Source organism: Alnus glutinosa, chromosome 10 (genome assembly GCF_958979055.1).
Source record: "Alnus glutinosa chromosome 10, dhAlnGlut1.1, whole genome shotgun sequence".
Classification (NCBI taxonomy): Eukaryota; Viridiplantae; Streptophyta; class Magnoliopsida; order Fagales; family Betulaceae; genus Alnus; species Alnus glutinosa.
In genome coordinates, this window is record NC_084895.1 from 973,614 (window position 1) to 989,355 (window position 15,742).

General features: G+C 34.0%; 2 protein-coding genes across 2 annotated transcripts; both read right to left on the bottom strand.

Annotated features, from left to right (window-relative positions):
• Positions 1-2,958: 2,958 nt before the first annotated feature.
• Positions 2,959-11,338, bottom strand: LOC133879806 (uncharacterized). Its single transcript, XM_062318582.1, has 9 exons — positions 11,039-11,338; positions 10,526-10,899; positions 9,842-10,372; positions 8,310-9,507; positions 7,534-7,884; positions 7,087-7,324; positions 3,944-6,582; positions 3,695-3,843; positions 2,959-3,328 (listed from the first exon to the last, which is right to left on the bottom strand). The coding sequence occupies exons 1-9, from the start codon at positions 11,336-11,338 to the stop codon at positions 3,043-3,045; spliced, it is 6,066 nt and encodes a 2,021-aa protein (XP_062174566.1). The 3' UTR covers positions 2,959-3,042.
• A 5-nt stretch (positions 11,339-11,343) lies between these two features.
• LOC133879807 (helicase sen1-like) lies at positions 11,344-15,419 on the bottom strand. Its single transcript, XM_062318583.1, has 5 exons — positions 15,300-15,419; positions 13,483-14,007; positions 12,157-13,341; positions 11,723-12,050; positions 11,344-11,603 (listed from the first exon to the last, which is right to left on the bottom strand). Exons 1-5 carry the CDS (start codon positions 15,417-15,419, stop codon positions 11,344-11,346), a joined length of 2,418 nt encoding a protein of 805 aa, XP_062174567.1.
• Between the last annotated feature and the right edge of the window lie 323 nt (positions 15,420-15,742).

The following is a 15,742-nucleotide window of genomic DNA, read 5'->3' on the forward strand; positions in this document are numbered from 1 at the left end:
AGTGAGCATGTGAACTTTTCCCATAAAAAAAAAAAAAAAAGAAAAAAAAGAAAAAAAAAAGAAAAGTACCATTAAAAGTAAAAATGGTAACTAAGAACATAATTTTCTTTCCCGTTTTATAACAATATTTTTACATAAAAAATGGTTAAATGGGATCAATCAATAAATGAATAAAAGAAACAGAGCAAAAAAAAGATTATTATTTTTTTTTTTTTTGAAGTAAAAAAAATGAAATTATTATGTATGTGTTTATTTCTCTTCTTTTAACTATCCTGCTAATATGAAAATCAATAATAATAAAAAAATGACCTGATTTCCCTTTTAAAAAATTGCCCGATTTATGCCTTTAACTAGGGGCCCATTCACAATATAATCACTTGCTCAGAAAAAAAAAAAAAAAAAAAAAAACCACAATATAATTACTAATTCAAGGTTTATTTATTTATTTATTTATTCCCTTTTTTTCTTTTTTAAATTGAAAAAGTAAAGGTTATTTTGTAAGGATCGACATCATTTAAAGGTACTTTTTTTTTTTATGGGAAAAGTCATGTTGGCTAAATCGAAGTCAATTCCTCTCAAAGAAAACATGTTCTCTCTCTGCCAATGAATTCTGCTAGTCAGAAAATATGTAACAAAAAATATTAGTGGAAAGTTTGGCATATTGCGACAATGCCTTATTATCATGGAACATCAAGTCCAGATATTGGAATTCCAAACGAGACTTTGTAACCTTATAGATATGTGTAAGAGATATGCTTTGACAATTGACAGAACATGGAAAGAGAATTCTTTAATGACAAATCATAAAGGGTTTTGACCCTGCCCAAACCTTCCTACCAACAGAAAGTAATTTTGAACACCAATAACTTTGAGCAGTTAAAAAAAACTTAGCAAATGAAACGGTCATTGTTAGGAGGTGTGTTTGATAGACTTTTTAGGAGGTGTTTTTATTTATTTTTGACGGATATAAAGTTGAAATAAGTTTTGAGTTTTGAGTTTTATTTTATTTTATTTTTGAGTATTTTGCCATGAAAATTGTATTTGAGTTTTATTTTATTTTATTTTTGAGTATTTTGCCATGAAAATTGTATTAATATTTTTATTTTTTGTGTAAAAAAAATAAAAGAAGTTAGCACGCGGGGCAGTCATTTTAAGCTAAAAACCTTTATTAAGTACCAAAAAAAAAAGTAAAGAAATATTATTATATTCCTTTAATAAAATATTAAAAATAATATTATAAGTATATAAACAAACATAAGAATAAAAATATTATTACATTCCTTTAATAAAGTAAAAAGAAAAACTAACAGAGAGTGGCTCGCCCACTGATAACTGAAGGGTGGGGTTGGTGCCATTGTGCTAGTTTTTCTTTCTTCTTCTTATTCTTTTCTTTTTTTTTAAAAAAAAAAAAAAAAAAATTGAATTTTTGACTAGAGGGACGTAATGATATTTTCACACCTATCTTTGTTATCAATTTGATAACTAAAACCTTAAAGTAAAAAAGAGAGGACCCTTTGAAAAAAAAAATAAAAAAAATTGCACGTTTATGCCTTTAACGGAGCCATTCACAATATAATAATAATTACTTGATCACCAATTTGAAAAGTAAATGTCATTTTGTAAGCATAGACATCATCGACATCTCCAAAAATTTTAAAAAAAGGTATGGAAACGGTACATAATGTTTTGTGGGAATGTCCAGCCGCGGCTGATGTGTTGAGGGTGTGTAGGAGGCAAATCCAAAAATGTTATAGTATTGTTAATTCATTTACAGAGGTAACGGAGTAGAAGTTTTTGCTATTTGTACTCCCGTAGAGGTTAATATTAATGTGGAGATAGCACGGCATATTGGACTTGGATTCTCAACCGAAGAAGAGCTAGTTAGTTATATATAAGAGTATTTTGGTAATTTTATTGGAGAGGGGCCAGTTAGTTATATATAGGGGTATTTTGATTATTTTACATTATGTGAAATTATCAAAATACCCTTATTTACAACTAACTGGCTCCTTTTTAGTTGAAACTCAACTAGAGAGAGTCCTATTGCCAGTGTATTTGGTTAAGAAGGAATTCTGTTGTCTATGTCAAATGCGGCAGCACACTTTTTGGCAAAAGATGGTGTCAATTAGGAGTCAAAACGTGTATGGATGGATTGTATTTCTGATTGTATTAGACTAATTGTTTTATCAAATATTCATTCTTGGATTTTTTAGAGTTTTTGATGCTCTAGCTTCTTTTTTTATATGAATGAAATCAGCACTATCTTTTTCAAAATTCTAAAATGCCTTTTTATTTTATTTTATTTTTTATTTTTATTTTTTTTTTACTCTCTCCAATCTAGTATAAAATTTGGGAAGCATGCTGTTCACTCTCAAATTTTAAAATTAAAAATTCTGTGTTTTTTTTCTTCCTCTCTTTTTTCTTCTCCTCTCATCTTTCTTTGTAAAGTTTTGGCAGTATTGTCTCCACATTGTATGGGGTTTCGTTGCTTGATTCTTTTATTGATGGTTTTGTAGATTCTCCTTAAATATTTTTTCATTTCTTTTATGCTTCGTTTGTTTTGATATAAAATATTTTTCGTCGTAAAATATTTTTTAACGAAATTATTTTTCCTTGAAAAAAAAAAAAAAATATATATATATATATATATATATATATATATATTTAGAAATTTTCTTTTAATTTTTGTGTTGTTTGCATTAAGTTAATTTTAAGAGTACTTACTTTTGATTTGAGATTTGACTTTCAAAACCTTGATGTACCTAAGCCGTCTTAGAATTATGAAGTCAACTTTCCTATATTTAGCAGCTTTCTAAATGTAGTTAGAATGCTCTATGAAGTTCATATTTACTTAGTTGGGACCCTTTTATGCTGCTGATTAGGCATGAAGTTTACTTAGTTGGGGGATTAGAATTTCCTTTCAATGCCTCAAAGAAAGAACGCCTAAACCACATCATATTTACTGCACAAAAAGATAGAGCAATCTCCTTCGACTATGTTCTAAAATACAATATAGTATGAGAATTGATTATTCTAACTCTATTAGTTTTTTTTTAAAAGTTTTAAGGTTCTTCGAACTACGTACCCTAAAATTAGAAAGCCCATGAATCCTCCAATTATCTTACCAAACCTACATTTTTTGTTACGGACGCCTGTAACATCAGACTGGTGAACAGATGTACCGCTAGCTTCTGATGTCTCTACCAGAATGTTTGTTCCGTGTTGCAAGAATTGCTGACTGAAGATAGGTTCCACCTTTGGCCTTCTTGACAGCAATCTCTTGGAAAGCTCTCCAATTGTTGACATATTCTTCCGAAGCTCTAGTTCACTAAGAAGGAGAAAAAGGAAGTCAGCAAAATAAAGAAGAATAGAGGCTAGACTCTATTAGTCTTATCCAGATTTTTGTGTTTTCTATTTCACTTACTTAATAGTAAGGAAATGCATTCCTTTCTTTTGCATTGACTCAGATTTATGATATATGAAACTATCAAAGTGAAACAAGGGATCTAAAGAAGAACAGAGGCTAGACTCTATTAGTAACAAGTACATTCTTTGTATGTAAAAAGTCCAGATATTTTCTATTTTTGAGGAATTAAATAAAGACATTTTAAGATACTGTCATAAGAGAAAACAAAAAAAAACCCTTGGGAAATAGCCTAAGAAGGCAAGGCATATCAACCTCCATTATACTTACCTCACACCCAATGCAGCAGAAAGTAGCTTCAGTTCATCAAGCATGCAGGCTACTTCCTGCAATAGGTTTTCATCACCATGGTAAATAGTGTTCTGAAGGCTTTCGTTCACAACAGTACTTACAAGGTGAATACTTTTGTCCACAACTACCTGATATTTACACAGGAAAAGAGGAAAATTCAGTAATGGATCTCATGTGCATATGCTTTTCGCTCAAGTCGAAAAATAATGTGAAGCAATTTTGCATTACCTTGATTACTTGAGCATTGGGCAAAAACCTCTTTGGATATCCAAAATTCTCCAATGAATTCAATGCTTCAAACATTTCCCAAAAGTAACAATAATCCATTGGCAGCAGCTTGCTTCCATTTATGTTGTTCAAAACAAAGTTTGAAGGTGCAAGTTTACAACCCACCTGATCATAACTGCCTGAAGAAAGCACTTCGCTGCAAGAATGAGTTGTTTCCACTTCAATAATTTCAGTTTGAGCTGGCAAGGCTTTGACTGTCTTTGGAAACAAGACTCTTAAAATGTCCTCCCTGCAATGTTTTACCGTCATGTCCACAAAAATAACATCTGGACATAGAAATTGTGAACAATTTTTTCCCAAACTCACAATTACAAGAGGATTGTTAATTTTTTTAAATGCTTCAGCTATCACATTTACATTGTGGAAATGTTTCAATCTTCTCCGAAAGACAACATGAAAGTCCCATGGCAGTTGCACAGCAATATAGCTCCTTTGAAGCAAATCAAAAAGTAAATCTGAAAACTTCCCACAGTTCAGATGAACCAAACATATTATGGTAACCAATCTCAACACCAGCAGTGGATAGTAGTCTTTCGCATTTATGCCAGACATTTCGATCCATTTCATTGTATCCTCCTTATTGTCAATAAGCGGCGTAACAACTTCATTGATAAACAATTCAAGCAATGGTTGCAGTTCACCCACTGAAGTGGAATCTGGGCTGGTATATCCCTCTTGGTAGATAAACCATTCAACAAAAGAAGACTTTGAAGTGATAAAGTAACCCTGGGAGTATGACGCCAAAATCAGTAGGCGCTCAACAAGATACAAAAAACAACCAGGTGACATATAGTCCTCTTCATTAATCCAGTTTGCCCTGTAAGTATTTACCAAAGCTTCATTGAGCGTCAGCATAAGGGATAACACTCTTGGAGATTCACATCTATTGTCAGGTGCGGTAGCATGTAGAAATTTTGATCCCATATTCACAAAGAGAGTTTCAATAAAGGTCTTCCAGGGCGATTTCTTGTCAATCCCACCAAACCTATCCAAAATCTCCTTACATAAATCATTGTCAAGCTTACCCAATCCAAGAATTACCACTACAACTCTTCCAATTTTCCCGTAAGTCAGCCTACCCTTTGAGCCGATGTTTTTACGTATGACTTGTTTTAGTAAATTCTTCATAACCTCAGTTCCTCTCAAAGAAAATATGTTCTCTGCCAATGATTTCTGCCAGTCCAGAGGAAATATGTAGCCAAAGATATTAGTGGAAAGTTCGACATATTGCCACAATGCCTTATTATCATGGAACTTGAGGTCCAGATATTGGGATTCCAAAATAGACTTTGCAACCTCATAGATATGAGTAAGAGATATGCTTTGGCAGAACATGGAGAGAGAATTCTTTAATGACAAATCATAAAGGGCTTTGGCACTGTCCAAAGCCTTCATACCAACAGAAAGTAATTCTGAACACCAATAACTTTGAGCAGTTGAAACAAACTGGTGAAAATTGATAGAAACCACCTTCCCGTTCCGACGAAGGAATCTATTATCCAATTGTCTCACCCAATCAGCATCAGAGTTGAGCAAAAGATAGATGGCATTATCATTATGAAACTGCTTCCGCACTCCAAAGTAATTCAAGCAGAAATCCCCATATTCATTAACATCTTGGGTTTCAGCACATCTGAGGTATTTAATAATGTTCACAATCTTATCTTTCCAAAGATTCCAAAAGAAAACCAGTGTTTCTAAAGAAATCTGATTTGTAGCGATCTTTTGTTCCGAATGCTCTATCATATCAAAAACAAAATTATCTTCCCATACATACTTTGAGGAGTTTGAAAGAAGATGAGCATCTAGAATTTTTCGAGCACATATTATTTCACCTCCAACACTCTTATGTCTTTGAGCTGCATTCAAATAATTTTTCATCATGGACAAGTTACTCTGCTCACTTGATAAAACATCAGCCTCAGTACAAACAAAAGCAAAAAAGTTTTCAGACCCATTCTTTGCAAATGTCTTGGCTTTTGCTAAAAGCTTCTGCTTTTGTGTAAACTGCTTTAACGGCCAGCCTTTGCTTCCAGGTTCCCAAAGTGAGTTGGACAGTACATAGGAAAGAATTAACAAGGATGCTTCTGTGAAATTCCCAGCCTTCCCTAGGAGATCAGCTTCATGTAGAATCTCCCCTCTCTGCCTCGCTATGTTTTCCAAGAAGTTTCCTGATTCTTCTTCCAACAGCAGAAGCTCATCAAGACAACCATGAGACTTCAAGAACTTGCGCATCAAATCTATGGATTGAAAAGCTTTAACAAATTTCACCATGGATCTGCTATCCTTAAGCTTATAATGATGAAGAGCACAACTCTCAAGAAACACTTGTTGAATTTTGTCTATTTCTTTTCCCATTCTAACCACACCCGAATCTGTAGTTGCATGTTGTTTCCAATCCTGAATGTACTGAAAACCCATGTCAAATAATTTTCCTTTGGTGCAAACTTTCAAACAGTCTGAGAAAAAATAGCCCCTAGCATACACATTAGCTGCAAGTTCATAGCATCCGGCAAGAGAAAAGCATTCCCCAGCTCTTTTCAGCTCAGGCTTGCCACATTTTTCCAAATAAAGCCACTCTGAAACAACAAGTTCAAATTTTCAAAGTCAAAATCTACCAATACTGACTCGGACTTTAACACTTACAAACTAGAGCATAAAAAAGTTTGCTATAAATAAAAAATAGTGTTCATGGTGATTTTTTGGCCCTCATCAAGGGACCAATTTATCCCCGGAAATTCAGAGATCAATTGAAAAACTTCCTAACATCACATCGCAAATTTTCAGATACAAACTATAACAGAGATTCTAAGAAGATTGCAATAAGTAAACAGTACAGGACTGCAGAACTACACATTATAAAGTGGAAGAAAAAAACAAAGTAGGACAGTACACACTGTTTAATAGAAGGTGGGATGAAAAATTCAATTTTGTGGAACACAACTCAACTTTTGTACTTGAGACAAGGGGCAATTGCATAGTGTTAATTTTAAGGATGACTATAAGAGATAGAATTTTAAGGATGATGTTTATGTTCCATAAAAATGATATAGTTGACCAATGTCCGAGAATCAAATGCGCACCAGCTCTTTCATACTTCCCCAAATCAAAGAAACATTGGGCAGCAGAATCAGCCATGCCTATGGCTTCAAATATTTCTGCAGCTTCCCTAAGGATCTCATTTGCCGCTTTAGGATTTGAATGGGGCATGCGGTCAGCAGTCGATCTGAGGGCAGAAGCCTTGGACCTTCTTTCCCAATAAGTATCTCCAGCTTTCTCAAAGCACATTGTTGCCATTTCATAGTTACACTCTTGATACAACTGCGAGAAAAAAGATATTAGAGTTAGACATCACCATTATTGTTTTGAAACAATTGTAAGTCTATGATACAAATAAAAATGAACGATCTTATTCCTTCACCATGATTTGTTTCAAGCAATAACCTCAATTTTTTTTTTTCATTCACAACTGGAGCAAAATATGTTTCAATAATAGAGTCCAAATCAATGGCATAATAAATAGTACTTACATTGATTCCCCGCAACCTCCACTCCTCTGGGCTGCTGGCAACTTGCATTTCCTGAGCAAGTGAGTCATCTAGCTGTTTGACTTGGACAAGACACTTTTTCTTCCAATAGTAAAACATAGGTCTGCAGAATTCCTCTACATTCTCACAGATCCACAACCTCTGCCTCGTACGACTGACAGCCACATAAAGTTGCTTCAGTTCTGAGCACAAGACATTGTTTTTAGCCTCATTGAAACTTGGGGAAGAGGGAGAAGTTGGGTTGAGTAAATCTTGTTCCTCCATATATTTATATATCACCCTCCATCGATTTTTCAGAGGTGATGAGCCAAAAAAGTTGTACAACAATACATCCTACATGAAGAGCAATATAGGAGTCACAAATGGGTAGAAAATAAGACAATAAACTACTGAAAAAAGGTATACATTTTGTCCAAATAAAGTGATAATTGTTGACATCTAAATAAATTTTGGAGAAATAAACTTTTTCATTTTCTGTTACAGCAACAGAGAACAAAAATCTGTTTAGACATGAAGCTTGAAACTTTGAACTTTTGCAAGAAAATTGCCATATGTGTACATAACAAAGCCAGCATTTGAATTATGCTATCCCACCTAAAATGGTGATGAATCTGAACATATTAAAAAGGACCTTTCAAGATGATAACTGTATTCATAAAAAAATTAGCAAACATATAGGCAAAAGAAAACTACTCATGAATGATAATTATCTCCATATAAACCAGTAAATTGAATAAATAATTATGCATTATAACCACCTGAAACTCAAGGCCCTTGCACTCCACAATAGTTAGAACAAGAGCTTGCTTCCCAACATAATTGGTAATTTCCTTCCGAACATGATCATCTCTTACCAATATTACTTGCTCTGCACCAAAGCCAACAAAACTCCTTCCAGATTTTCCACTATTTCCAAAAATAGTACTGATCGTGTTTTGATTGTTCCCTGACCCAAGCAAGATTGGAGCTTCGCCATTTATAAGACTAGTCTCAGGCAGCAAAACATCAATAGATTGAGGAAAGAAACGATAAAGAAGGTCAATAATACTCTGTGAAAGTTTAAGAACCCCATCGTGAGTACGGAAATTTTGGCTCAAATGGAAAATATCTGAGATTATCCCTTTCTTTTCTCTTTCATCATGTCCACAGCTTTTAGATTCTGGTAGAAACTTCTTGTAGAACAGAGATCTTATATCCTGAAATCTAAAATGGATTCCCTTCGCAATTGTTTGTGCTGTGTCCCCAGAGAAAACAAAACCTTCTTCTACATTTTTACAGATATATTTGAATAGTGCAATTTGGCTCAATGTGAGATCCTGCACCTCATCCACATATACAAAATGAATTTCATCACCCTTGTATCTTTCAACTCTCAATCGACAATGAAGATCAATTACAAGATCAGCCATATCAAAGTCGCCATTTTTAACCTTCATTTTTTCATACTTTTGAAAGATTTCATATATTATCTTTCGCTTCCGTTTATTTAAACTGGACACTCGGCTCTTTGATAGTGAAACATAATCTTTACCACTGAGTTTACCATCACCTGGCTCTAGAGCTTGTGGGCCACCTTTTATATGAGAAATAATCTCTGTAAAAACTCTTGAAGAGTCAAGATTTTTTGTCCGCTGGTTATTGAAATGGGGCCAGTATGATGAACTAAACCTTTCATAATTAACTTCTTTCTTCTTTATAAATGTCTGTAAGGCAACTGATCCACCACGAACCTTACCAAGAGAATGTTTCCTTACTTCAGGGAATCTTTCAAAGTATGAATTACCCACAGTTCCATCGAGCATTATCAGAAAATCATGAAATGTAATGACAAGAGGGTATGCCTTGGGAGGAACATCAACAAAAGTATCTGGGACATCCTTGAATTGAGCTGCATCATCAAAACCATCAAAATCAATTGAACTGCATCCTTTTGAAAAATTGCCACCACAGGCAAAGCTGCATGTAAAAAAAAAAAAAGTTAAAAAAGTCTTATCATTAGATATTAAACAAGTTTTATGCAACAAAAAGTGGATATTAAAAGCCAATGCACATGAGGAACTAAAAGCCAAAACCTAAACATTCGGTAGAGATGGATTTGCTAGCTAGATTCTTACCATCAGAAGAAAGACATTTTACTTCATGCATATGTGCTACCCTAAGCTATTATCCCTATATCACAGATTTGAAAGTTAAACATATGCAGAAACATTCCCATGTAAATAAATGATAGGAAAAGAATAATCTACACTCCTGATATCTCATGTGCTACCCTAAGCTCTAATCTACACACCTTTTCAAATGAGAAACGTGTTGTTTGACAGCATAACACAGTTTATGACTGACTGTCACGAAAAGCTGGCGCAGTGCGGCACTCTCTTTTTCTGCAATAGTCTCCTCGGCTTCCTTTTCCTGACTACGCACAGGTCTATCGCTCTTGACACCATAGAATAAGTCTTTTGCCATATGGTGTAGTTTTTCTTTTTGAAATAACTTCATAGTCAAAACAGTTGTTTTCCCAGTACCTCGGCCAAGTATAAAGGTACTTCTACAAAAAAGGATTATATCCAACTCTTGTTCAGTTACTTCAAATGGAAGATCCAATTCAACAGCATCATGATTAGAAAGCAAGTGGCCAACTACACCTGGTGATAAGGAGTAGAATTTCATCAGCATCAAACTCTCACTAACCTGTACATTCGCAACATAACTTCTACCATCAGAAGTAGAACCACTTAGATCAATCTCATTTTCACTGCTATCAAGATTTTTCATCCTGACAATATCAAAAGAACATGACCAACTCTTTGGAACTTCCAAATTCCTACGCAAAAACAATGTAAAAAAAAGTTTAAGCTAATTAGAATGTCAAATATAAAGAAGAGATGCTCGCAATTTTAAAAGATCCAAATAAGGCATCATTTAAGTTTTAAAATTTAGCATACAAAAATACTAGAATGAAAAAGAACATACATACCCCTCCAAACATCTCTCTTTGCAGTGATTAATACAGTCATCTGTATGTTTTCCAAACAAACTCTCAAGACGTTTGATTAATTTTGGAATATCACACGTAGGTAATATATCCCAGATCTTCAAAACTTGATAGTACCTAAATTCTGCCACCACGTCGCTCCAATCTTTTGCTATATCATTTGCACAAACAACATAAAGACCTTTAACCTTAAATTGCTGTAAAATCTGTGAAGAACCTCCACATATGGGATCTACATGCTTCCTCTTGGGTCTCCATCCGCTAGAAAGTTTAACTAGAAGTTGTATAACTAATATCTTTGTCTGTACAGACTTCAGTTTTTGAAATGACTTCAGAAAGTTATCACTAAAAAGAACCTGTTGAAATTGAGTACAAAAGTTATAATAAAAAGACTACAAAAAAAAAAATTTAAACAAGAATATTAAAATTGCCACTTATAGAAGTTACAAATATAAATATGTTGCATGAAAAGAATAACTATTGAACACCAAGTACCTTCCACCTAGCACTTCTGAAAAGTATGCTATCCCCATTGAACAAATCGTCAAATTGTTCAAACTCTTTCTTCACATCCAATATTGCTTTGGTCAAATCATGATCTTCATCGGCATTAAAGAAACATTGGCGATTCTTAGCATCATGGACTAAGGCTTCCCAATCAGATTCACTATTACACAGGGCTCTTTCATTTCCCAAAATCCATAGACAGTGCCTAAAGGTATTATAGGGCCAATTATTATTCACCGCACTTGTTAAAATGGAAGCAAAAGCAAACTTATCAAAAGAGTTCAGCATAAGTATTACCTAGCCCTTGTAAGAGCAACATTAGTTCTCTGCGGATTTGATACGAACCCAATTGATCGATAACTATTACATCTTACCGTTGATATTATTATTATGTCCTCTTCCCCACCCTGGAACCCATCAACTGATTTAACCTTCACTGCAAACCCATCAAGGTTATCATACTTCGGTCCAAGTCTCTCTTGAATTGCAACTACTTGGGCAGCGTAAGGAGATATAACACCAACGCTGAGTTTCTGTTCCGAACCACCCCAAGCTGTATTCAGAGCAAATGACAAAAGAGGGAAAAAGAAGAAGAAGAAGAAGTTAATTAAAGTTTTAACCGTTTAAATTCAGACAAAAGAGGGAAAGAATGTGATACTTCAATTGAGTAACCTTTGTATAATTTCAGCAGTATTTTCATAACAACAGCAACCTCAACCATGTTCCTTCTACTACGCCCAACATCATCCTTCTCTTCTCTTCCACCTACTATATTTATAAAAGAATAGGGACCAAACATTGGCCAGGAAAGATAGTGATTTTCGTGGTTTTTTCTTTTAACATTTGGAGAATCTAAGATCTGATTGTGATAAAATTTCAAACTTGGGAAGAAACTTATGGATGGATGCATTCGGTATTGTATATTGAGAAGATGTTTTGAGTGACCCAATGAGCTCAATCTCTCAAATAAACTTCTCCCAAAGCCAGCTTCACGAGAAATCTGTGGAAAGAAACATAATAGATTTTGAAAAAACATTAAAAGTGAAAAAAAAAAAAAAAAAAAAAAAAGAAAAAAAAAAGGGGGTAACCAAATAGCATTTACATACATTGCTTTCAACCATTGCTGGTAATTGGCACTCATCGCCAAAAAGAATAGCATGCCTTAAACCCGGAAGTTGCAATGGTATGGTTGACTCGCACTCCTTTAATTGTGCAGCTTCATCAATAACCATAATGCTCAGGGGTTGTTTCATTGGCACTGAGTGCAGCTTATAAGAACTTGAAGCAGTGCAAAAAAGTAAGGAAGCTTTTTGAAGACAATATTCCTCTATTGACTGTTTGCTCATATCGCTTAGACGGTCAAGCAAATTAAACGAACCATTAAAAGTCCTTAAAACAGATAGGCATTCGCTTCTCTTTTTATACAACAGGAATGGCATATCCATAGATGACAGAGATATATCTGCAGGTAATTTTGAACTAGAAAAAAGCTCATTCAGTACTTCAGATTCCACATTATCTTGAATCAGCAAGGTTTCAAAAGACTCAAGCAGGCCAATAAGAGAGACCATGTTTTGGAAATTTTGTTCTAGAAGGTATTTTTTTGGTAAATGTGTACAAAAGACGATAATACAATTTTTGAGTGATGATGAAGCAGAAACAAATCTTTTCCTCAGAAAATCAAGAAATGAGTTGATTTCATTTTCATTGTTGTGTTCTTTCTCTTTGAGTGATTCATTCTCCAAGAAGATATTATACTGAGAAACACAATCTTCAAGAAGATCAATCATTGAAGCAAAACAATGCCTCCAACCAGTCAGAGGTCCTAAGCACTCAGTAAGCCTTTTGACCCGATGATCCAAATGTATCTCTTCAATGTCTGAACCAAGTTGGAGCCGCTCCTTATTCCCAAATAAGAGAATATCTCCCATTGAGAAAAACAAAGCATCAATCCCAATGTCTCTTTCAAAGGATTCTTTCACCAGCTTTAGGGTCCGAGAAGCCATTTCTCTGATTGCAGCATTTGATGGGGCACAAGTAAGAGTCCTACATCCCTTTCTTAAAAGAGTAAAGAGCAATGTACTGAGGGTTTTTGTTTTCCCTGTACCCGGAGGACCCCATATAAGTTCCACAGCTGACTTGTGGACCTTGTGGTTGCAATGTATCTTATGGAGACATGCCAGAATTGCCTTGGTTTGGGGTTCATTCAGTTCAGAAGTAACACTAGTCCCAAATTTCTCATCCCAATTACCACCTCTCTGAGCACAACAGAGGCCACCATCTTCCTCAATCTGTTGTACAACATGAGAAAAAGAAAATACTCAGATTGATTGATTTGATTGTAATTAGATTTGGTGGCATATACGCATGCATGAAATGAATTAAATTAAATCGAAATGAAATGCTAAACTTTTTTATATTAAATTACTTACGAAAGAATTAGTGTTCAAAACGTTTTTGATAATCTCCAGATTCCCAGACATGTGCAAGGAATTCCATATTCTCTTGTTAGGGGTTGTATTTATCAAGAAAATCAGAAACAATGATTTCTGGATCCCAATGTCTTCCAACTCCTTGACTGTAAAACTAGTATTCTCGTTTTCTTCATCCTCTGGGATTTTAGTGACCGTTACAAAAGCCCATTGGCATTCTGTTCTTTGTAAATCAGAAACATCCTCGGGTTTAGCATTTGCTAAAACTAATATATCTCCAGGCAACGTTTTGTAGGGCTCCTTGCCAAGAACACTGAATCTGTTTCTCCAGGAATCAACCTTAACATCATACAAATTCTTCCCATATGACTTAGATTCATCAAATGCGATTACTTCAGCAAAAGGAGCGTTTGATATAATCTCCATACTGGAATGCAGTTCTGCACGAGTTTCTTCCAGTAAGGGGTAAACGTATGACCCAAAATACTGATGAACAGATTCAAACTCCAGTGGAATATTTTCTACCTATAAAGAATCAAACAATAAGCTAAAATGCATGAATTAATCCACATTAACATGCAACTAAGAGAAGATAAAAGGCATTAATAAATCCATAGAAGCATGCAACAGCTTGTATTTGTTGTTCAGAACAGTAGTAAGTGAAATCGCCTACAACTAAAATTCCTTCTACCAACATATCACTCAATTAACCTAAGGAAAAAAAAAATGTTAAAACAAATAGATGTCTTTTTGATGATGGGGAAAACAAATAGATGTTTTCATTAACCATTTAGTATAATTCAAAATCTTGAGAGCTTTCTCTATAGATAAGTGTTTGAGCAGCAGCCCGAAACCTATTTGAACAGGTATAATTCGGACAAGTGATTGTTAGAATGTCCCCATCTAGCCCACCTGTCAAGACATGTTCGAACAACCATTTAATACCAAAATTACGTCGTTTTGGATTAAGTATAGGTTATGTTTACATTGGTTTGGTTGGTTATGTTGAATTCTTTTGTAACACTTGGCAAAAAGATAAAAGTAATGTGAAATTAATATATTTTCGAAAGATTAGGGCATAAAAAAAAAATTAAAACAAGTCAAAAACACCCAAAATCGGTCTAAATTATTTTCAAAATTGTTTAAAATTTGCCCTTATAGAGAGACCCAAGAAGGCCTAAAAAGCCTATTATCTACATGCAGATAGTGGATAATAACCGCAATAACCACGCGGATGTGACTAGTAAAAACATGATACGGATGTGAATATCTAAAAGTGATATATGCATTTTGCGGATGCAATTGTGGATATTGCAATTTTTATTTTTATTTTTTAGCATCTCAATGTTTCATGGAGTATTAAATGCTATAAATTATTCAAAAATTTGTGATAAAGTCTCATGAGACAATATATAATAGATTGTAATAAACTAAAGGAAAAACTTCACTTATAACTTCTAATCTTTCATCACTTTTACAATTAAGTACTCAGACTTTAAAAAGTGTTCAAAATTATTAAAATACTCAATTTTTTTAAAAATAAAAAAATAAAAAAAATTTCAAAGATTCAGGCATAGATATTTTTGTAAATTCCATTAAATTCTGACCAACACTTAAATCCTTAAAATTTTTTCTCTCTCTCCCTTTTTTTTTTAAAAAAATATAGGGGTATTTTAAGAATTTTGATAGGATTTAACGAAAAATTCTAATGGAGAGTTCAAATTGGAAAAAAAAAAAAAAAAAAAAAAAAAAAAAAAAAAAAAATTCCTCAACTAAACCAAAAGAGGAAGAGAATGTTGGATTAAAAGCAATCAAACCTGGTTCTTGTATAGATTTTCATCGTAAATGTCTTCAAGGGACCAAGAAAGCACAGTATCAAGGAAACCACCACGATCATTAAAAGCTGCTCTCTTTGTCTTTGAACTTCCCCCCTCCATCATTTCCACTCATCCAATATCTTTCTCCCAATCTTTCTTCTTCTGAACTGCAGCCAATATCAGTGATCGATGATAAGAAAAGAAAAGAAAACCCAATTCACTTGGAAACTTTAGAAGTTTAGAACAGGGACAGGCCATGGGTATATATTTAGGAGAGAGGAATGGGATTTCTTAGGCAGAAAGGAAAGAGCTTTGAACCTAGGAATGTATAGTTATCAAAAAAGTAAAAGATATTCATTAGTGCTGTGTCCTTTTTCTTTCCTCGAACTGAAGTATAGTATAGTATTTTGTTCTTAGAATTTTCCCAACTCTTTGAAGGCGGG

Bases quoted from the DNA above. Each gene is read 5' to 3' on its own strand.
- LOC133879806 (XM_062318582.1), bottom strand. From the start codon at position 11,338: ATGCTGAACTCTTTTGATAAGTTTGCTTTTGCTTCCATTTTAACAAGT. The intron at 9,508-9,841 runs GTGTGTAGATTA...TTTTACATGCAG, and splicing joins CACGTTTCTCATTTGAAAAG to CTTTGCCTGTGGTGGCAATT. The intron at 3,844-3,943 runs GTAATGCAAAAT...TGTAAATATCAG, and splicing joins CCAATGCTCAAGTAATCAAG to GTAGTTGTGGACAAAAGTAT.
- LOC133879807 (XM_062318583.1), bottom strand. From the start codon at position 15,419: ATGGAGGGGGGAAGTTCAAAGACAAAGAGAGCAGCTTTTAATGATCGT. The intron at 14,008-15,299 runs GTTTGATTGCTT...GATTCTTTATAG, and splicing joins AAAATCTATACAAGAACCAG to GTAGAAAATATTCCACTGGA. The intron at 12,051-12,156 runs GTATGTAAATGC...TTCTTTCCACAG, and splicing joins CAGCAATGGTTGAAAGCAAT to ATTTCTCGTGAAGCTGGCTT.